The 22843-nt window shown below is 42.5% G+C and overlaps 1 protein-coding gene across 1 annotated transcript; it reads left to right on the forward strand.

Annotated features, from left to right (window-relative positions):
- Positions 1–6649: 6649 nt before the first annotated feature.
- LOC142557659 (ras-related protein Rab-43-like) lies at positions 6650–21093 on the forward strand. Its single transcript, XM_075669658.1, has 3 exons — positions 6650–6959; positions 7685–7868; positions 13480–21093. Exons 1-3 carry the CDS (start codon positions 6780–6782, stop codon positions 13740–13742), a joined length of 627 nt encoding a protein of 208 aa, XP_075525773.1. The 5' UTR covers positions 6650–6779; the 3' UTR covers positions 13743–21093.
- Positions 21094–22843: the final 1750 nt, after the last annotated feature.

Raw genomic sequence — 22843 nt, forward strand, 5'->3', positions numbered from 1 at the left:
TACCATTTTTTCAATTTTAGGGGAAAAATTATTCTTTGCCTGATCGTTCATTTATCGCGTTAAACGTCATCTGCGCGCGCCCGGGGACTGATATATGTGAAAAACCAGCGCTTTCGAGGCACTTTATTTTTCGTCGGAAAAATAATATTTTCATGGGCTATAGGCTTACCATTTTTTCAATTTTAGGGGGAAAATTATTCTTTGCCTGATCGTTCATTTATCGCGTTAAACGGCATCTGCGCGTGCCCGGGGACTGATATATGTGAAGAACCTTCGCTTTCGAGGCACTTTATTTTTCGTCGGAAAAATAATATTTTCATGGGCTATTATAGGCTTACCTTTTTTTCAATTTTAGGGCAAAAATTATTCTTTGCCTGATCGTTCATATATCGCGTTAAACGGCATCTGCGCGTGCCCGGGGACTGATATATGTGAAGAACCTGCGCTTTCGAGGCACTTTATTTTTCGTCGGAAAAATAATATTTTCATGGGCTATAGGCTTACCATTTTTTCATTTTAGGGGAAAAATTATTCTTTGCCTGATCGTTCATATATCGCGTTAAACGGCATCTGCGCGTGCCCGGGGACTGATATATGTGAAGAACCTGCGCTTTCGAGGCACTTTATTTATCGTCGGAAAAATAATATTTTCATGGGCTATAGGCTTACCATTTTTTCAATTTTAGGGGAAAAATTATTCTTTGCCTGATCGTTCATTTATCGCGTTAAACGGCATCTGCGCGTGCCCGGGGACTGATATATGTGAAGAACCAGCGCTTTCGAGGCACTTTATTTTTCGTCGGAAAAATAATATTTTCATGGGCTATTTTCATGGCTTACCATTTTTTCAATTTTAGGGGAAAAATTATTCTTTGCCTGATCGTTCATTTATCGCGTTAAACGGCATCTGCGCGTGCCCGGGGACTGATATATGTGAAGAACCAGCGCTTTCGAGGCACTTTATTTTTCGTCGGAAAAATAATATTTTCATGGGCTATAGGCTTACCATTTTTTCAATTTTAGGGGAAAAATTATTCTTTGCCTGATCGTTCATTTATCGCGTTAAACGGCATCTGCACGTGCCCGGGGACTGATATATGTGAAGAACCAGCGCTTTCGAGGCACTTTATTTTTCGTCGGAAAAATAATATTTTCATGGGCTATAGGCTTACCATTTTTTCAATTTTAGGGGTAAAATTATTCTTTGCCTGATCGTTCATTTATCGCGTTAAACGGCATCTGCGCGTGCCCGGGGACTGATATATGTGAAGAACCTGTGCTTTCGAGGCACTTTATTTTTCGTCGGAAAAATAATATTTTCATGGGCTTACCATTTTTTCAATTTTAGGGGAAAAATTATTCTTTGCCTGATCGTTCCTTTATCGCGTTAAACGGCATCTGCACGTGCCCGGGGACTGATATATGTGAAGAACCAGCGCTTTCGAGGCACCTTATTTTTCGTCGGAAAAATAATATTTTCATGGGCTATTATAGGCTTACCATTTTTTCAATTTTAGGGGAAAAATTATTCTTTGCCTGATCGTTCATTTATCGCGTTAAACGGCATCTGCGCGTGCCCGGGGACTGACATATGTGAAGAACCTGCGCTTTCGAGGCACTTTATTTTTCGTCCGAAAAATAATATTTTCATGGGCTATATAGGCTTACCATTTTTTCAATTTTAGGGGGAAAATTATTCTTTGCCTGATCGTTCATTTACCGCGTTAAACGGCATCTGCGCGTGCCCGGGGACTGATATATGTGAAGAACCAGCGCTTTCGAGGCACCTTATTTTTCGTCGGAAAAATAATATTTTCATGGGCTATAGGCTTACCATTTTTTCAATTTTAGGGGGAAAATTATTCTTTGCCTGATCGTTCATTTATCGCGTTAAACGGCATCTGCGCGTGCCCGGGGACTGATATATGTGAAGAACCAGCGCTTTCGAGGCACTTTATTTTTCGTCGGAAAAATAATATTTTCATGGGCTATAGGCTTACCTTTTTTTTCAATTTTAGGGGAAAGATTATTCTTTGCCTGATCGTTCATTTATCGCGTTAAACGGCATCTGCGCGTGCCCGGGGACTGATATATGTGAAGAACTAGCGCTTTCGAGGCACTTTATTTTTCGTCGGAAAAATAATATTTTCATGGGCTATAGGCTTACCATTTTTTCAATTTTAGGGGAAAAATTATTCTTTGCCTGATCGTTCATTTATCGCGTTAAACGGCATCTGCGCGTGCCCGGGGACTGATATATGTGAAGAACCAGCGCTTTCGAGGCACTTTATTTCTCGTCGGAAAAATAATATTTTCATGGGCTATTATAGGCTTACCATTTTTTCAATTTTAGGGGAAAAATTATTCTTTGCCTGATCGTTCATTTATCGCGTTAAGCGGCATCTGCGCGTGCCCGGGGACTGATATATGTGAAGAACCAGCGCTTTCGAGGCACTTTATTTTTCGTCGGAAAAATAATATTTTCATGGGCTATAGGCTTACCATTTTTTCAATTTTAGGGGAAAAAATATTCTTTGACTGATCATTCATTTATCGCGTTAAACGGCATCTGCACGTGCCCGGGGACTGATATATGTGAAGAACCAGCGCTTTCGAGGCACTTTATTTTTCGTCGGAAAAATAATATTTTCATGGGCTATAGGCTTACCTTTTTTTTCAATTTTAGGGGAAAGATTATTCTTTGCCTGATCGTTCATTTATCGCGTTAAACGGCATCTGCGCGTGCCCGGGGACTGATATATGTGAAGAACCAGCGCTTTCGAGGCACTTTATTTTTCGTCGGAAAAATAATATTTTCATGGGCTATAGCCTTACGATTTTTTCAATTTTAGGGGAAAAATTATTCTTTGCCTGATCGTTCATTTATCGCGTTAAACAGTGTCTGCGCGTGCGAGGGGACTGATATATGTGAAGAACCAGCGCTTTCGAGGCACTTTATTTTTCGTCGGAAAAATAATATTTTCATGGGTTATAGCCTTACCTTTTTTTTTCAATTTAAGGGGAAAAATGATTCTTTGCCTGATCGTTCATTTATCGCGTTAAACGGCAGCTGCGCGTGCCCGGGGACTGATATATGTGAAGGACCAGCGCTTTCGAGGCACTTTATTTTTCGTCGGAAAAATTATATTTTCATGCGCCGATTTTTGAATATCGGTTTATTCTTCGCGTAAACCCTTGCAAGCACGCGCATTGTCGTAGGGAATTATTTACGGGACAAACTGGCACTTTTTGGAGGATCTTGCGAACTTCGAGAAATCGAAATTTTCCTGGGCTATAGCTTTAAGTTTCTTTCCAAAAAGGCCGATTTTTGAATATCGGTTTATTCTTCACGTTAACCGCTTGCAAGCACGCGCTTTATCGTATGGAAATATTTAGGTGACAAACTAGCGCTTCTTTGGAGGATCTTGAGAACTTCGAAAAATCGAAATTTTCCTGGGCTAAATTTTTCTTGGCTATAAAGCCTCGCCTTTTTTCAAAAAAGGCCGATTTTTTTACATCCGTTTATTCTTCGCGTAAACCGCTTGCAAGCATGCGCATTATCGTAGGGATGATGATGATGATGATGATGATGAACTACGGTACCGGCGTGTGTGACTGGGTCACTGTTCCTGCAATGGGCAATGGCGAGCGGCTACGAATATGGTCGGGTGTACACGCTTTTTGGTGTTGCCGCCACTAACACTGGTGGCACGATTTCCTCGCGACGAAGGGCCGTTCTCGTCGTTGGTGAAACGAAAGCGTGAGACGAAAAGCGTATGCCGCGCAAGACGGGCTGCGCTGAGACAATGGCAACGATATGGCGCCAGAGTAGCGCACGTTTTCTGTATGCAAACAAAGCCTGATACAGCGTACTCTTCCTAATATAGACCGTGTACCTATATAATCGTAATACAAAATATTGACACGCGGAATGAAAACATGTGTAGAGCTGCGCTGAAATTTCGTACGAGGGAGTATCGTAATCGTCGGAGAATTTTTATTCTAGCCTTTTGTATACAACTATTTAATTTTTTTTCTGCCTTAAGGCTTCCATGTTGACATAGTAGTGCTACTTTTGCCTGTAAGGTATGTGGTCGTACCTATCTTCCCTGCTTTTTTTTTTTACCCCATGCACTACAGCGCTCTTGCCAGCGAAGGAAGTAAGTGCGAATATAGCCTTAGTCTCTCTCTGCAACAGACAGACGGCGCCGTTGAGAAGCTAGTGACTGTCAACAACGAATTTTCAATCTAAGTCGTCAACGCTTTAATAAAAATTGTTGAAAATCGCAAACTTTAAGAAAATGAAACGATGAAGTTTATAACTCGGTACTATTGCAATGCAAAACGATATAACAATTCTGTAAGTTACGTCAATAGTATTTCTAAAGCAGACAAAATCCCATTCCCTATCAGCAGATGGACTCATATCCCTCCTACATATTTACACATTTCGAGCTATTTTTCCCTAATTCTTGCAGACCAAAACAATCCCTGTAGGTATGTGCTACAGTGGTAGGACGATGGTGCCAAGACTGCTAACGGATTTTGATGCAAGCTGGAGCTATCTTTACGATTTTCTGCCTAAGACTTCAACACTGACCAGCTCCAAATCTCAATGGAAACATATTCGCTGAGCGCAATAATAACTAAAATTAATTAAATAAAGCTCGTACTTAAGGTTTTATGTCGGCCTCCGCTGTGAATTGCGGCAAAAAAAATCCTGCCTTTGAGTTTCCTATTTACCTTTGAATCCTCCATTTTAGTTTCTTGGGGAAATCGTTGGCGAAAGACCCTGTGTATCAGGACAGGCTTTGCTGAAACGAACGACTTTTTACACGCTGAAGCATAAGAATAAAAAATAAAAAGCAGGAAGATATTTAGAGTACAGATTTTCAAATCCACTGCATACGCGAGAACGGTTCGCAATATTGGCGTCGAGAAGTAGTGACTCGTTGATCCGCTGATGGCAATACTAAACTCAAATAGTTCATAAGAATAAAAATGTTGAGAGTCGTTTATAATTGGGATAGAGAGAGAGAGAGAGAAAGATCGCCATTGCTAACTCTTTTCAAAGGGAACGCTCTGCGATCCAGTCAAGATCATCTTAACCTTACACCCACTCCCCCCCCACCCCTCTCCCTAGTGACTGAGCCGTGCCCCCACAAGGGTGGCAGAAGCCAGTGACCCTTGTCTTTCCATCAAGTCACTGTATATCCAGCCAAGCTCTAACATACAGCCTGTGTTATGTTTGTGTGACTATTGCAACATAACTAATTTTTGCCGTTTGTGCTTGTGAGCTTGAAGTATGATTCCCACCTGACCTGTGCGACATAAGCTGATATTGCCTCGCTGCGTAAAACTTTTGTCCAGCATTTATCAAGCGCTAGTCGTGTGACACCTCGTTGCTGTAGCCGACTCAATCGCTGTTGCGGCCGACGGTTATAGGATGCGGCGCCTGTGGCTAGAGAATTTTGTCGCTAGCCTAAAACTACAACCAGCTCACGTTCGGATGTCCCTACCAACAATGTTTGCGCTGCACAAAAACGAGAAGAGCGAGACATGTATGTGTATATTGAATTCCAGCGGTTATGGCGTCCACTTTTGACTGGTGTCATCAGTGGACAGAATGGTGTCTAGTGGCTACGCATCCTGAAGCATCGCCTGGTCGATAAAGGCCAGGACGGTGCCCAGGACACTTAATTGTCCTCCTCCGATGGTGGCCTTCAGTAACTCCTCCAGTCGAGACTCTCAGGTCGGGTTCGCAAAGGTCTTGATGAGCCCCCGAGCGGTGGGTCGGTGGCCTCACACTGCCACAAAGTGTGACGGGCGCCTGCTGGAGTATGCATTTTGAAATTAGAGAAGTTTCCTGTTGCAGCGATACTGATTGTTTGTGCTGTAAACGCAGCTGTACAATTGGTGTGTCGCATTAGCACGACTACCGTTTCATTCAATAACATGTAAGGACTCTGCAACTTCGACATTCCTTTAGATGGTGGGAATATCATGCCTTATCTCTAACATTTATGAAGTTTACTCCCATTGTGCCTTAAAACTACAGCCTGCATACTTTCCACATAGTCTCTTAGAGACACGCTCTAAATTCTGCGCCTAAGTTTTGAGAAATGAATTATTAGCTTTACTCGAAGGTTGCTGAGTTACATGTCGTGGGGCGTAGGAGGAAGATTGAAATTGAGAAAGCCGCAGGACGATTATAAAGCATTGCTACGGGAAGAGTCGTGGTGAGGGCTCACATTTCATTTACGTATAGTTCATTTTGCAATTGTCACTTAACATATAGGCTGCATTTAGAGGTTGCTCCAAGCGAATGAGTAGCTTCCTTTAGTCATTTCGCTTTGCTTTTCTCGCCCTCTCAACAAAAATAAAAATTAATATATTATGAATAAATAAACAAGGCTGCTGGATTGTGTCGATTTTTTGGCTTGCCAACATGCCAGTACTGTGGGTTTCGGGTAGATTAGAGTGTGAATGCTATTTTATTTGTGAACATTGTGCACTGGCTTAAGTCGGGAACGGGAATCGGGGACTACGAAGATTACGCAGGCTGAGGTCTAGCTGGGGACTTTGAAACAGCCCGCGCTCACGCATGACGCTTCTGTCGTGCGGGCAACCGCTTTTCCGGTCACGTGACCCAACATGTCCGCCTTCCATTTGCCCTGATCGGATTGCTAGCCGCCCTGGGAATATTTTTGAAGTAGGAAGGCGCGGATCAGCAGGTGTTTGCCGCCGACACAGTGAGCGTGCGTCGCCCGTGAAGGACCATGAGCGACGACGACCACTTCGACTTTCTCTTTAAGATCGTGCTGATCGGCGACTGCGGCGTCGGCAAAACTTGCGTCGTCCACCGATTCAAGAGCGGAATGTACGTCGAGCGTCACGGCAACACTATCGGCGTGGATTTTGCCATGAAGACGCTCACGGTCGAAGGCAAAAAAGTCAAGGTAAGTGCGAACCCCTCTCCACGGAATGTCGTTACCCAGGTGACAGCGATTTTTTTATTATTACTATTCGCTTACCTTACTGCGCACGCGTAAGAAGCACCCCGTAGTGATACGGCGATCGCCCTTTCTGTGTGCTGTCATTTCCAACCGAGAAAGCGACGCAGTTGTTGTTCGGGGGCATGCGATTAGACGTCTATTTTTAATATGCTTCGCGCTGCCGTCGTTGATCGTCGGGCAATTGTCGCAGAAAGCGGGATGACTCACCCCCTCCACGGTAGCGTCGTCAAACAAGCCGACACGCTTCAGCGCGTTTCCGGAGCAGAGCTTAGGAGGAAAACCGAATGCCGTCCTTTATCGTATCCTTGAACTGGCCTCCCCCAATAGTTCGAAAGGGACCGTTGAATTGGTTGGATCGTCTGTAGCGTATACCGTAACTCTCAAGAGCATTGCCGACGCCTGCGAAACTAAAGGGCACTTTGATATGATTCCAAGAAAGGAAAAAACAATATGTGTACGCACTTACGGCAATAAATCTGTGGTTTTTTACACGCGACAGTTGCATCTGTGTTTTGTGTTGTTTGAACGTGAATCCGAAAACATGCACCTTTTGTTTAATTATGTACGTAACAGTGAAATACAGTAGCAGAAAAACCTGCCGTATAGCCTAGCCGCTTGACATCAGACGTACGTTTCTCTATCATGACCCCGACTATATCAATGCGCAGCTCCAGATATGGGACACGGCAGGGCAAGAGCGCTTCCGGACAATCACCCAGAGCTACTACCGCAGCGCCAACGGTGTCGTCATTGTTTACGACATCACGAAGAGGTCGTCATTCCTGAGTCTACCGCGCTGGGTCGAAGAAGTGCGGAGGTACACGGGCTGTAATGTGCCTCTGCTGCTTGTAGGTGAGTATTTCAATACCATTTCATAAAATTTAGCACAGGACCGGAGAGCTGCATTATTACCATATAGTACTTTTGTAAAGTGTCATCCTGGGCATTTGTGCAAATTGTTTTTAACGAGACCACTTTCTCCACGTACAGTAAGAATGCAAGGAAACTTGCAGAAACATGGCGTCACTGGTAAAAGAAAGAGGGAGGTAGGTAGTGTGCTCTGATGAAAACACTCAATGTTCTTGCAAAATTTACCGTATTTATGGAAATGTTGATAGAAACAGAAGGAGTGTATTATAGAAAAATTAAGTGCCACATGGTGATATGTTTTCCTTTGCACTCATTTTAAGAAGTGCTATCAGTCCTATAACACTTTCGTTCTTGTATATAACATGCTCAGGTGACTGTTATGTCACGAATGTTGTAGCTGCTTACAAATGGACAGGCCTGTCTTATCAGATTGTGTGCACTGCACAGTGGAATAAGCTGAGGATGTGGTTTCATGGTCTGAATCTCTCCTGAAATGCTCAGTCATCCAGGTGACGGTCATGAAATTGTGGAAGGCCCCTCTCACAGTAAAAGCCTGGCAATGCCACTGGCAGCACATTTTCATTTCCAAACTATCTCTATGATGCCCAGTTTATTTGCATTGCTAGCCTCTCGATCAGGCACTGACAAAATCCATGACTTTGCATGGAGCAGCTCTGGGAATATTTAGTTGGCTTTGCCACCTGTCTTATTTTTTTGAACTCTCACTCAAGCCACAGTTCATTATTAAAATGACCTATTCGGTGTTCTAAATTAGTAATCTACAACCCTAGGTTAACATAATGCTTGCTTTGAGTACTCCTTTGAATCCACACCAAGTGTAAGGATTGTCTCATGTTGAAGATAATTTGTGCATTAAAAAATAAGCTTTCCCAGCTGATGCATATCTTGGCACACCTTCTCTCCCTTGATGATAGCAGAACTATCTTGAATGTACGCAAAGGTACGCTCAACTTCTATTAATTTGATCATGAAAGGACCATCTATTGATCAAGATTTCCAGCGTGCCAAATTAAACAGTCACAAAAAAGACAGAAACACACTGGCTAACTCATTAGGCTGTATTTGCCTAATTCTAACATTTTGGTAGTTTGTCTTGTGATGTATACAATTTTCCGGAAAGCCGAGAATGTGTGACACAACTTGTTCCTGCCTACTTAGCATGCAAAATAGCTGATCCTTTAAATTAGCTTTCACAATCAAATACTGAAAGCAGCATGCTGTCATCGTCATTCTACACAAGAACTGGTTCTGTTGCCATCTTGTGGTGGCATGGCAATGACACTGGCTAGGCTGGCTCTGATGGATCGCTGCGACTTCAGTTTGGTTTTGTATCCAACTAAACCATACAGAGAATTTCCTGAACAATGTTTTCGAAACAAAAAAAGGAATGCATTACAATTATGTAAAAGAAACTAATTATTCAATGTGTGCTGCTGTTTTTGCTTGAAAAATCGTGCTGAAAACCAGCATTTACGGTGGTAGATGTGCATTTAACGCACTCACTGTCCTCTAGTGCTGCCAAAATAGACGCTGCAGCTGTTGTCATGTTTGGGGTGACCGTTGGGCTCCAGCGTGTTCACGCCAGCCAGTCAAGCTCCAATTTTCTTGTGAGGGCCAATTCAAGATTCGAAATAACAAACATTTTGACCCATAGCAATGTGTGGGTGTTGGCCAGGACTTTCGACAAGGATTAAATTAACCAAAAGTCTAATTATCCAGAGACAGATTAGTGAAAGGCCACTGTATAGGCCACGGAATCAGGGTGTAGACGAGCCGTATGTAAAAATACTGAAAGATATCTATAGCGGCTCCACAGCCACCATAGTCCTCCATAAAGCAAGCAACAAAATGCCAATAAAGAAAGGCGTCAGGCAGGGAGATACGATATCTCCAATGCTATTCACAGCATGTTTACAGGAGGTATTCAGAGACCTGCATTGGGAAGAATTGGGGATAAAAGTTAACGGAGAATACCTTAGTAACTTGCGATTCGCTGATGATATCGCCTTGCTTAGTAACTAAGGGGACCAATTGCATGCATGTTTACTGACCTGGAGAGGCAAAGCAGAAGTGTGGGTCTAAAAACTAATCTGCAGAAAACTAAAGTAATGTTTAACAGTCTCGGAAGAGAACAGCAATTTACAATAGGTAGCGAGGCACTGGAAGTGGTAAGGGAATGCATCTACTTAGGGCAGGTAGTGACCGCGGATCCGGATCATGAGACTGAAATAATGAGAAGAATAAGAATGGGCTGGGGTTCGTTTGGCAGGCATTCTCAGATCATGAACAGCAGGTTCATTATCCCTCAAGAGAAAAGTGTATAACATCTGTGTCTTACCAGTACTCACCTACGGGGCAGAAACCTGGAGGCTTTCGAAAAGGGTTCTACTTATATTGAGGACGACGCAACGAGCTATGGAAAGAAGAATGATGGGTGTAACGTTAAGGGATAAGAAAAGAGCAGATTGGGTGAGGGAACAAACGCGAGTTAATAACATCTTAGTTGAAATCAAGAAAAAGAAATGGGGGCATGGGCAGGACATGTAATGAGGAGGGAAGATAACAGATGGTCATTAAGGGTTACAGACTGGATTCCAAGGGAAGGGAAACGTAGCAGGGGGCGGCAGACAGGTGGGCGGATGAGATTAAGAAATTTGCAGGGACAACATGGCCACAATTAGTACATGACCGGGGTAGTTGGAGAAGTATGGGAGAGGCCTTTGCCCTACAGTGGGCGTAGCCAGGCTGATGACGATGATGATGATGACTGTATAAGAATTTTTATGTGCTAGCCATCACATATCTTGCCACGGCCACATTTGTCTGATCACAGCAGTCTGTATTTGATTGCTGATTCAAATAAATGCTATTGGAGGTGCAGCACTCCATTTTGTCCTTCCACTTCATCCCATCCATTGTGCTTGTCGACTGTTTCATGTGAAACTATGGGATATCAAAGCCCAAACAAGGGCTAAGCTATTAGAGGGGCACTCCATTTCGTACATAGCAGGCAATGCTATGAAGGCTAGAGAGACTTCCCTCACTTTTTGTATTCGCAACCAAAAAATAGTGGCATTGTATATGAAAGGAAGACATAGGCATGTGTTATATAATTCGATTCAACATTAAGTATCATACTCTTATGTTGCAAAATTTGATGTATTGTTATATTAAGAGTGTCGCAGATCTTAACGTATTTGTCAAAGGAAGAGGAAAGCGACACATTTCTGCAAGCAGTGCCCATAACACGCTGCTTTCACTTGCTGCCAAAACATAGTATGTTGCATACTAGAAGGACGAAGGTGCACTAGTACTATGTAACTTGAGCTAACATGGCATCTACAAGTTGTAGTTGCAATAATATACATGGTTATACTGTAGAAAGATTTACCACTCAGAAGCAGCTCTAGTGCAAAATGTGTGAAGTGAGACTTCTATGACTGCAATACCTGTGTCAGCATCCGGAGCATTGCCTGGTAAGTATGAATTGGAGTATAAGGAGTCCAGCTGTATCGGTTAATTACACTCCAGCAATAGCAAAATGGCCAGCCTTACTGTGACAGGATCCTTGGTAAGCCAGTAAAGACGTGAAAACAAAATACCAGTGGTGACATCCTGCTGAAGTTTTCGTACCGGCTTGCCATAGTATCATGAATTTTTACAGCATCTGCTCGGGTTTAGGTAACTGTGTAATTGATATGGTAGGATCATATTCTAAATTCATTCTAAAGAAACCAAAGACTCAACATACCAAGTTTCGAGAACTGGTGCCAAAATAGTCCATGTACAAGAATGTTAGCTCGAAATCCGCATCCTCACATGGGAGGCTGTAGCGTGGGGTTGAGAAAAGGGAGGCATAGCCTTCAGTTTTCCTTTTTTTTTTTTGTTACTGAATCATCATCTGCCACATGAGGAATGCATTGACAGTCTAAACTGATTTAGTGTTATTCATTAATGGTCCTTTTTAGTGTTGTTCATGCTGCTACTGATAGGTTGAAAGCATTACTGCAACACAGGGACGGATTTTTGGCAACCTTTATAAATGTGAGCCACAGAAAGTGTGTCAGGGCACAGAAAGTGTGTCATGTTGCATGAAGTTATTACAGATTTGCTGCACACGGTCATCACCAATTTAAACCGAAGGGATCTTTTGCTTTGGTGTTCTGGTTGCTAAAAGATCTGTACCTCGTACTCAAAAGAACACTAAAGGAAAATATTAAGTCAAGCTATATTAGGTTATTTGTCTTGAAGTCTATCATCATTTTTTGCTTGCTAGTATATCACGTTGTTGCACATAAAATTGTCACCAGAGGTGCCACTGCTGCTCCTCAATGTGAACCTCCCACAGCACAATGGATAAGTTGATGTAATCTCCCCGTGACCTCCATCTATGCCATTCTCTGTGAATCAGCCAGTGCTGACATCACATGAGAGGTACCATAGTCCACAACAGGTGGTGTCACTCTGTTCTGTTTTCATAATTTTCTCACGTACAAAAGCTCCGTTCTTCCTATGAATAATGAATTCGTTATTACAGAGGCCTAATCTTTTAATCTAGCTTGATTTAATGTATTCCTTCAGTATTCTTTTAAAGGGTCACTAAAGAGTAATGAGAAAAACTGGTGGATCTGTATTAGTAAATTGACCTTAAACAATATAATCAAATGGTGGTTTGGCATGTAAGTCCTGATAATTCAATCTTTTTTAAATTGCTGATGGAATGTGACATCAACCATGCCATCAGAAGTGGCAGTGCCTTCAGCGAAGTAGTTATATGTAGAAATATTCATCACATCGGAGTGAAATGGAGGGACACTGGGTATGCAGAGGGTTCAAATTTAGCTGGAACTTTATTTTCATGGTTTTTTTTTTTCTTTGCCACCACTAGACAGGACTGACAAAAACAACAGAGACCTGCCAGCATTTATGATTTGATTATAAAATTCTTAACTTTTAGAGCTTATTTACAATTGTCGTATTGACACCAAATATGCTACAATTTTTTATTTGCGTCTAGCTTAGGGCAAAACTGATTTCAAGAAAGATGCAAATGCAGGTGCCGAGTGATTTTTCATTGCCCGGTTTTTCAGACCTGTCGATTATAGAAACATACCCTCGCAGTATCGACATCAGCCTATAGAACCAATGTATAACAGTCACCAAGTTTTCTACCACGGTTACGTAGATATTTCATGAATAAATTCCATAAACATTTCTGCACAGGTTATTGTTATGGTAACTGTAGAGTGCCTGCTCACAGCAGCCTTACAAAACAAAGTCTACGAATCTTTATTAAACAGTCAACACATTGAGTAATCAAACAATTTTCAGTATTTCTCCAAATTTCTGTACTTTCCCTGGCCTACACTCTAGCATTTTCTTTTATTCCAGGGATGGAAAATCTAAAGTTGCATACACAAATTTATGCACCGTAATTGAAGTGGATCAAACAGAGTTTTGAAGGGACACATTATCAGCCTAAACTGATTTAGAGTTTGTCTCTAGTGTCCCTTTAACCAGGGCCACCTCAATCTTCGTTGACAACCCATTCTCCTTGTGGCCTTGCTTCCAGGAAACAAATGCGACTGCGAGAGCTTGCGGGAAGTGACACAGGAGGAGGCACAAGCCTTGGCCGACCAGTACCCAGAGTTCATGGCCACCATTGAGACAAGTGCCAAGGAGAACACCAACATTGAGTCCGTGTTTGTCATGCTCGCCACCGAACTTAAGAACACCCACGACCCTGTCGGACACCTGACCGACGAGGACCTGCGCCGAATCTCCCTCAACACGAGCAAGGTCGGGCCCAAGGCGGCATGCTGCACAAAACTGTGATGGAGAGAAAATTCCCCACTCGACGAGGGGAGGGGCAGGCTGTAACATTTTTTTTTCCCCTCCTTCCATCCTGGGTGCTGCCTGCAGAGTATTTTTTCCACATACCCTCCTTCTTTCACTACCAGAACAATGCAGTTTGGGAGCCACATTACAACTTGTGCCCCCGGTTTAATTTGCCCATCATACGTGGCAGCTTCCAGCAAAAAAATGAAAAATTTGCGACTTGTCGGATGGTTACCTGACAATGCTGGTAGAGAATGCGCTGTGCTGCAGGAGTCAACGGCTTGCACCCATTTGTTGAGCGGGCTCCGAGGTTGAACAAACATATCAACTTTTTGAAAGTCTTTACGGTTGTGAACACCCGCCGTCTTCTCAGAACTGCCTTTTGGCACAAGGTCACACACGTGCAGTGTCCCAGCAGTGCAAAGTCCTTTCTTTTTTTTCACTTTGTTGTAAATGCTGCGTACGCCCTCTGAGGCGCAGAACCAAGCATCTGAAAGGACTATAAAAACACTCCGTGCCTTTTTAGCCTTTTGGCAATGCCGAAGTGCCCCACAAAAACCACACTCTTTATTCTGCTTTGTGAGTGGGGAGTGCTCATGGGTAGTTTCACGTGACCCACGTTTCTAATAAAGGTGTCGCTTTTCAAGTGTGATGCGCTCGCTCGAAGGCCTGAGTGAGCCAAAGACAGCGCATCTTTTCATAGCCTTTTAACAATGACTACTCCAACTAATGAAGCACTCAGGATACATATTTGCGGTCTTACTCAGTGTTTTTGCCCACTAGTCACACTGTTTGTTTCTTCATGGCCATTTAATCTTACAAAGTCTCTTTCCTAGTTTTTGAGCATGCAGAGATCAACATATGTAATGAAAAGTGAAGGATTCCATGACTGCTTGCTGACGCAGGCATGGAATGATTAGGTTCATTCTATTTGCCTGCACTATGTAATCTAGTTGAGGAACTAGCTGTGATGGCTCAGTTTCTATAGCCTTCTTCTGCTGAGCATGGTATTAAGGTTTGGTTTCTGGCTACAGCAGTGGTCGCACTTTAATAGGGTTAAAATGTAAAAATGCTTGTGCACTTAGGTTTAAGTTCATGTTAAGGAATCCCAGGTGGTCAAAATTAATTGGGAGGCATACCCCAGTGTAGTCTTGGGACATTAAACCTCATGAGCCGATCAATCAATCAGTCTAGTTGTGATATAAGGAGGATAGCAAAGTTCTGTGCTATTGATATTATCAGTGCAGTGTTGCAGCATCTCTACATCGCCATCTTATTGCACAATCCGAGTGTCGTGCAGAATCAGTTTATAGCAGTCTCCACACTTTTTAAAGAGGTGGCGCAAGCTTCATGCAAAAGGCGTTAGCTCATTCAGCAGGTGCACAGAACTGACATGAACAAAGCTAGAAGTGCAGGGTGAATAGAACAGGGCTTAGGCTTTTCCAGACTCTTGCACAAGTTGAATAAAGCAGCAGCTAGACTACATCGCTTGTAATCATAGATTACCAAATTACTTTTGACAGCTTGCGTAACTGCTTGTGATAGCTGTCACTACAATTAGCATTGTCAGTAATGTTAGAGCTAGAATAGCTGTAGCACTATTTTCTTGATTGCTGTTCGTGGCAGCAGCGCTGCCAAATTCCAAATGCTGGCCTGCATAACCATGTTGCCGCAAGTTATTTCATGTAAAAATCTTTAGCGTAAGAATGTTGCTCTTTTGACATGTCAATGTTTCTGTGTGTGCGGCAGTGGTCTCATCATGGCTAGGTGTGCTTAAAAGACGTAACAAGGGTCAGGTTAGTGATAAGAAAACAGGCAAAGTGAAGCACGATGAAACTGTCTAGACAAGGTTTGTCATGCTTCACCTCATCTGTTCTCGTGCTGGTGTGTGTGTTTCTTTTTTTTTTTTTCGTTTTTGTCGCTAACCTGTCTCTTGTTACGCCTTTAAACAGTAGCCTTGATGTTTAATTGCCATTGCAGTATTACTGGCAGCGGTCTGCTTAGCAAATGGTTGCTGATTTTCCAACTTCACAGGTGTGGTTTACTCATCCAAAAGCTACTTTGTGTGAGCTGGTCATGCCACTGTTGACTTCCATCCACTGTCGTGCAACTAGTATGCACTCTTGACGTTTTTTACTTCAATCAGTCATGCTACTAATATGCACTGGCAACTTTTTGTGTACATTGCTTAGTGAATTCCATTGCATGAGCAGGAGCACTTTGAATCGCCCAGAAAGTGCTCTCGCAGTTGCCTGTGCTGGTTTAAACAGCATTCATTAACAGGGCACTGCAACACTTTTTAAACGCGTTAAGAAAACACTTCCGATCTGTAGGACAGGGCTGTTGTGAACATGCGAATTAGCGCACGTACCAGGAAGACCACAGTCGCTCATGATAGATAGTTTGCTGTCTCCTGTGACTTTTGAGCTCTCTTCTCTTTTGCCCCTGTTGAAGGCATCATAGCCTGCAAGACAGCCCATAGACACCAGCCATTGAGCAATTGTTCATGGCCATGAGCTACTGAGTGAAAATTCACGCACACATGTGCACCCCTCCTATGTCCTGGCAAATGGAGATTGCTGATGCACCCTGCCTATCCTGTAGCTGCTTCTTTGCTGATCTCTGGCACCTTTGTAAGATGTCAACCTTGAACAGTTCCATAAGTGCACTGTGGAAAGAAGAAAAAGGAAAAATGATCAATAGCTAAGGCAATGCTATCAGAGCTGTCCCATTCGACTGGAAATGTTCAGTTGAGGGAGAATGGGGTAAAATAGATATTGTGCTCTTTATGTCCCTTCCATATTAGGTCCTTTTCAAAAATTTCTGCTGTGATATATTCTTCCTCAATAAGAGGTGTGGCAGGGCTCCTTTATTAAAGACAGCATGAGCACTCAAAAGCACTCTTGTTCGCTTAGTTCAATTCACTATTTGTGAAAAATGTTTCAGGAGTTCACTTGCATTGTATTCTTAGCCAGCAACATTTGTTGTTGCATCAGATTGACCTCACCAAGTTGTTCAAATACTTTGCTACATTTAAAGCTACAATGCAGGCACTATATAAAAATGGGCCGACATGGGATGCTGTATGTTTAAAAGCAAGAACACAGCTTTGATGTGTATAGGATCTCAGTGAGCTGCCATGTGAGGAAATGTTTACTTGTGTAGATTTTAGTCGTTTTGCTTTAGCCAGGGCAGGTGCACTTTATTGAAAATGCAGTAGACTCCCGTTAAAAATAACTTCAAGGGACCGTGAAAGCATGTTCATATTATCAGAAGTATACCTTAAAAGTGATCCAGCAAACTGAAAATCTATTACTGGTGCATCCAATTGTCCACAACACAAAACAGTAAATGAAACAGAATTAAAACCAAAATGCAGATGTGTAAACATTGTTGCTTGTTGGTGTTGTACAACACTGCACACTGTTACAAAAGCTGAAGTTTGACCTAGCTTGCTCAAGAATTGTTCTTATGTTGTTGATAAAAATGCACCAAAGTATTCAGGACATTATCAGCTGAGCATCTGTGGACATTGCTCATTCTTGTAACTCCTGGGCAGTCCCTGCACCATAATTATCCCCTTGTAAAGTAACGTTAAGGACCTAATTAATCACTGTTTCTGTGGTGCCAGCCCAGCAGTTTTTCTCATCATTGTCAATACTAGTGTAGCTATTTGTCTCCGAAAACACCATTTGCTTGTCGTGTAGACAACAGAGTCACCTCCTCCAAGTCCACTGATCAGTCTTTTGATGAACCAAGTTGCTGGTATCTATGGCATCTGGCAAAGTTTGGCTTAACCAAATCCATGTTAAGCAAATTTCTTTGCATTGGGTCTATGGGAAACCAACCAAACAGTCCCACATTTATCTTATGCAAAAGTTTGGTTTAACTTGGCTCATCTTAAAGGGAGTCTTCTATATTGTTCTTTATATTCATTTTTTCTGCAGATGTAGTATTTCTCTTGAGTGTGAAATTCAAATATATTCACAAACTTTTTTAAACTGCACAATAGCAACAGTTTGCTGTGGCAGTTTTCCCACTTAGCTGGATCAGTTCACAAGAATGCCATATATTGATATGCAAGTACATGCATATTGTCAGCTGTTTGTTGGTGCTAGACACTGAAACACCTGTGTTCAAGTACAATTAGCTGGGAATGGGTTTACATGTATTGAAGGCCTTGTGACAGAGAGAACCTGCACTGGTGTATTTGGACATTTCACTCATTTACTTCTCCCTGTGCAGATCACCAGTTTGAAAAATTGCAAACAGAATGTCTGGCTTGGCATTCCAAACCAGGCAGTGCCATACCCTCTTGCCTTCCCTGTGACGTGCTCTACAGGGTAAATTAAAATGTTCGTGCTATTGTTAAATGTGTAAGCAGTCTGTAATGGTCCTTTGAATCCTAATCCTGCTAGCAACTAGAGTTGGGCTTCTGTTTCTTTGGCATCCGCAGGACATAAAACATTCACAAATGATTTTAGTGACTCGGAGGTCAGTGCAGCGCATGCTTTTGTAATTTCCACTAAGTGTCTCTGCGTTCATTTGAAAAAAAATGAAAAACCTTAAGTGCAGTAGAGCTTGTTGCTGGGCGAGTTGGTTGGGATCTAAAGAATACATTGTTGCGCCAAAAAAGGAAAATAAAGACTTGGGAAGGAACAGTATGAAACGAATGCTTAATCTGTCGTTTCGTACTCTTCCTTCCCAAGTCTTTATTTTCCTTTTTTGGCGCAACAATGTATTCTTTAAAACCTTAAGTGCATTAGTATTTGGAAATGGACCTGGCAGAAGTAAATCTAAATGATTAAGCTGCTGTCTGATTTGTCCTTGGTGATCTCTAAATAGCTGAAAGACAGCAGTGTAAAGCAATGACCTATTTTATTTTTAGCTTTGGCAATTAATGCATGCTGAAAGAACTGGAAAGCTGCAAAATGCTCTGACGAGTTTCTGTGGCATAGAGGCAGAAGAAAGCACTCTCATCCAGTTACATGTGCATAAAGGTTTGAATTTGACATGCATCTGCAGATGCTAGGCTGCATATTTCTTTACAGCTGTTCACATATTGTGCATGTTGCTGCGCTGTGTGACAACAGACAGTTTTAGGAGAGCATTGCTTACAGTCCACTCTGTTCACGTTTTGTGCACTGCGAAGAATTGTGTTTATTTCACATTTTTTTATAAGTGCTCCTCTCAGAAATGCAAGCAGTGAGCAGTCAACTTGGCTGCAAAATGACAGAAGCCAATTGGATGCTCCATTCACTGAGCTCGGCAGTGTAGTGAGGGCAACAGTATGAGCTGGTATTCTCAGGCCACTTTGAGATAGTTGCACTTTTGCATTCATGCAACTAGCGCTAGATTCGTAAGCATCTACGGGCAACATCATTCCCAGCACAATGCCAAGCGCACTGTCTGGGCACAGTGCCAGGAACGCTGTTGTCTGAAGATGCTGCAGTGTTTAGTGCTAGTAGTGCAAAATTTTGTGAAAAGCAAACTATCCCTGGAAGCAATTGCCAGAGAATACCAACCCTGCCTTCCACTGCGGCACGAGCATTGTGTGCATTTGCACTTGAGCAGCTGCATGCAAATTGTGAGGATATGCTAATCGGAATGAATCAGACCGTGAGCACTGAGCTAAAGCTCTAATAGCTGCTGATCTTCTGTTCGTATAACTGACATTGGACATTACAATTTTGCGTTCTCAAGCCTTCCCTCACATGAGAAATTTACAACCCTCGGCTGGGTAACAAGTTGTTTAATATAAGCAGATACCATTTTTGCAGAGTTGCTTTTAAAGCTCTCCAGTTGCTTGTCAATGCTTTGTGCATTTGTAGGTGTTCAGTGTTTTGTTGCAAAAAATTGCTTCACATGTATCTTGATATTCATTTGTGTTTTCTCCATGGTCAATATTGCCAGGTAGCCTGGTTTGGTGCATTCGTTTAGATGTGCAGAATTGCAGAGCAGCCTAATATTGTTCTTCCATGCAATTTAAGATTGTAATGAAAATGCTTGTTTATGGAAGTTTTTCTGCAATGTTCATAAGAGATATAGCTGTCTCCAAAAATATGTTTGGAAGTGCAATGTACCAGGCCCATTTCCAACTCAAACAAAGTGCACATTTATATCACTATCATATGAAATTTTATAATAAAAAATGGGAGAAATATGTACAGAAATATTTGGTTTTAAGTGGACTGTATGAGATAGTGTGCTCCTTTAAGGCTGCTTTTTGTGCAAGCTGTGCTGCGTGTTTGGGCTTGTTTTAAGAATCTTTTGCGTACCACCTGATCATCCCAGCCTTCCACACTCATCTAGAGCATGACAGCAGCGTGCTTAGAAATGCATATGCACATTCTATCCAGGCCACTGTTTTGAGACAACCTTCTTTAAGCATGCATTGCCTGTTGGTGTGTCCACTAATCCACATGCTTCTGTTTTTTAGTGCTGTCCGAGTTTTTTTTTTTTTTTTTTTCTCTTTAATAGAAGGTTCCTTAAATAACTAGCCAGACTTGCAATTATTCCCTCGCGCGCCTCGTTTTCTTTTTTTTTTTTTTTGCAATACCACAATTTTATGACAGGTGAGCCTCAGTACTCGCCTAGCTGCAAAGATAGCCATCTTTACTGCACAAAAAACAGCTAACTAGCAATGGTCTGACAGTCGGGCAGTGCTTGCTCAGAAGCAAATGGTCTCAACTCAGCGGTCACTGGTGGTGAATGTTAAAAACATAGCCCGCAACAGTGATACCATTTCAGACAAGCCAAGGGCTGCACAAATAATTGTTTGGACCCTGGCAGAATGATAAATTGAACTGAAGATTGAACAAACTAGTGCCAAATAAACAGAAGTTGACTCCAACATCACCTTGCTATGGTTCCCACAAATGATCACAGTGTCATGCACATCTGTCGTAAGACTTGAATGTGGACTATTTGAAATGCCAGCCATTGAGTTCTGTGCACTGGCATGTTCTTTCCTTTGTATGTGTGTGTGTCTGTCTGAACAATGTGCAATGTTTTAGCTTAGCCAAACAATCACATGCCAGATGTGGCACAGAGAACTAATTAGGAGGAAGGAAATCTCGGTGCTGGTGCTACCGTGTACTTGTTTAAAGAAGTGTTGGAAGCTTCTTTTTTTTTTACCATATATAAGCTCAAAGATACTTGTATTTGGTGCTTTCACAGATTATATTGCACCCCATTTGTGCTTGCTAATGCAAGTGTAGTTGGCAGCGTATTGAATGCCTGTTTTTAAATGTTAGGGCTGCTTTATAAATAATGCCACTCTCGAAACATCTTAGTGCAAAATATTTTCATGTTGGCACACTCCTGGAATAAATAGAAGTTGTTGCGATTTTGCCTGAAATGTGTCTTTTTTTTCTGTTCAATCAAAAGTCAAACAAGGGCTGGAGCCAGCACTTCCAACAAGGGTCTTGGAGCAAAATCTCCTTGTTGGAACACCACTGTCTCCATATTCCTGTGAATATGTCTTATTTGGATTTTTGTTTGCGAAGCATCTGCAGGTTTGCTTTCAGGTTTTATGTTATCATTTGTCCAGGCAGCCTCCTTGACTTTCAGTGCTGCATGTATTTCCTCATCCTCTCGGCAATGTGCCATGTTCAACTCCAGATTGCTCCAGATAATCTACTGCAGGTTTAGAGGCTATGCATTAGACCGATTTTGATGCACTAAGTGAGCCCAAACAAAGTGCTGTCACACCATTGCCAAGTGTTGTTGCATTACCACTGAATGTAAACAGGACCGAGAATGGGAATTAGAATCAAGACGAAAATAAGAGTATCCTCTTGTCACTGCCGAAACCACCGAGGAATGACAATGTCAGTTAAAAGCTAGGTGAAAATGCAACACGGTTAAAAATAATGTGCCAAACATGTACTACAAATGTCGTCTCTCATGTCAATGCAGGTTGACTGCATCAACATTTCGAGTTTTCACATTTTAACCATTGCTTAAAACCAATGTCTGTGTTTCAGCTATTGTAAAGTGCACAGGCAGAAGCAGTGACACAAGCAAGCGGTGGGCAACACAGGAGCACACACAAAATGAAAACTCTATAGCATTTAATCACGTGCATTGTGCCACTGAATGCTTGACACTAACATAGATTTCCATTAGCATGGACTGAATTGGATCTGTATATTTTTTTCTATTTGTTGTTGGTAAAGGCATTTCTATAATGATTTGACTGTGGCCATTGTATCAGGCTAGCATTTTACATAGCCTAGTTATTTTGAAAACATATTGTTTTATGCCAGACTATTAAAGCATGGAAGAAAAAATTACAGCAGAAACCATCCTTGATGATTATCTAATGCTTAGTATTTGTCCCTTGCAACTGGCACAAAGCCCAAACTAACTCTTGTCGTCCAGAGAAAACACAAACTCGAGGACTGCCACATGCACGGGCCACAACACCCTGACAATGTACGATCGGAACCAGAGGCGGTCATCGGCACTACACACCGCACCATTTAAATTCAAGCGCTTTTGAAAGTATGTGTCTGCATCCCACAAGTGGCGCTCCTGCAATTAGCATTGCTTGGTCTTGGCAGCCCGTTCTGCGGCTGTCTGCTTGGCGTGCCGCTGTTCTTCGGCCGTATGCTATTTCTCTTGTTGATTGTGCTCCACGGCCGCATGTATCTTGCTGACCCATCACTTCGCCTCCTGCCTCGCCGCTTTAGTGCGCATCACATACCTCTGTAGTCTCTGCAGAGCCTTCACACTCGTATGCTTCTCTTCCACTTGACACTTTCGACGACCCATTGCTGTATCTGCTAGTAGAGGCTTACATGCAACATTGCACAAGTGAGCCACATCCATTTGTGGCGTGCACACCCGCACCGGATAGTGGAGCAAGGAGAGGAGGCGCAAGCATATACGTGGAGCAAGGAGTGGCAGAGCTAACAGCGGTCAGCAAGTGACCTTATGGACGTGTGCAGGGATCGGTGAAGAACTTTGTGACCTTTGACAGCCTTGCACTTGCCCTTGGCTCTGCCTTCTTCAGTCCTGGTCTTTTGCGCCTTGCCTTTACTCATTCAAGCATGAATCAACTAGCCCAAGCAAGAGTTTTACTTAAGTAAAGA

The sequence above is a fragment of the Dermacentor variabilis genome, chromosome 9 (assembly GCF_050947875.1).
Source record: "Dermacentor variabilis isolate Ectoservices chromosome 9, ASM5094787v1, whole genome shotgun sequence".
In the NCBI taxonomy this organism is placed as follows: domain Eukaryota; kingdom Metazoa; phylum Arthropoda; class Arachnida; order Ixodida; family Ixodidae; genus Dermacentor; species Dermacentor variabilis.

Excerpts from the sequence above, each read along its gene's own strand:
- LOC142557659 (XM_075669658.1), top strand. The coding sequence starts at position 6,780 with ATGAGCGACGACGACCACTTCGACTTTCTCTTTAAGATCGTGCTGATC. Across the intron at positions 6,960-7,684 it reads TCGAAGGCAAAAAAGTCAAG|CTCCAGATATGGGACACGGC; the intron begins GTAAGTGCGAAC and ends ATCAATGCGCAG. Across the intron at positions 7,869-13,479 it reads TGTGCCTCTGCTGCTTGTAG|GAAACAAATGCGACTGCGAG; the intron begins GTGAGTATTTCA and ends CCTTGCTTCCAG.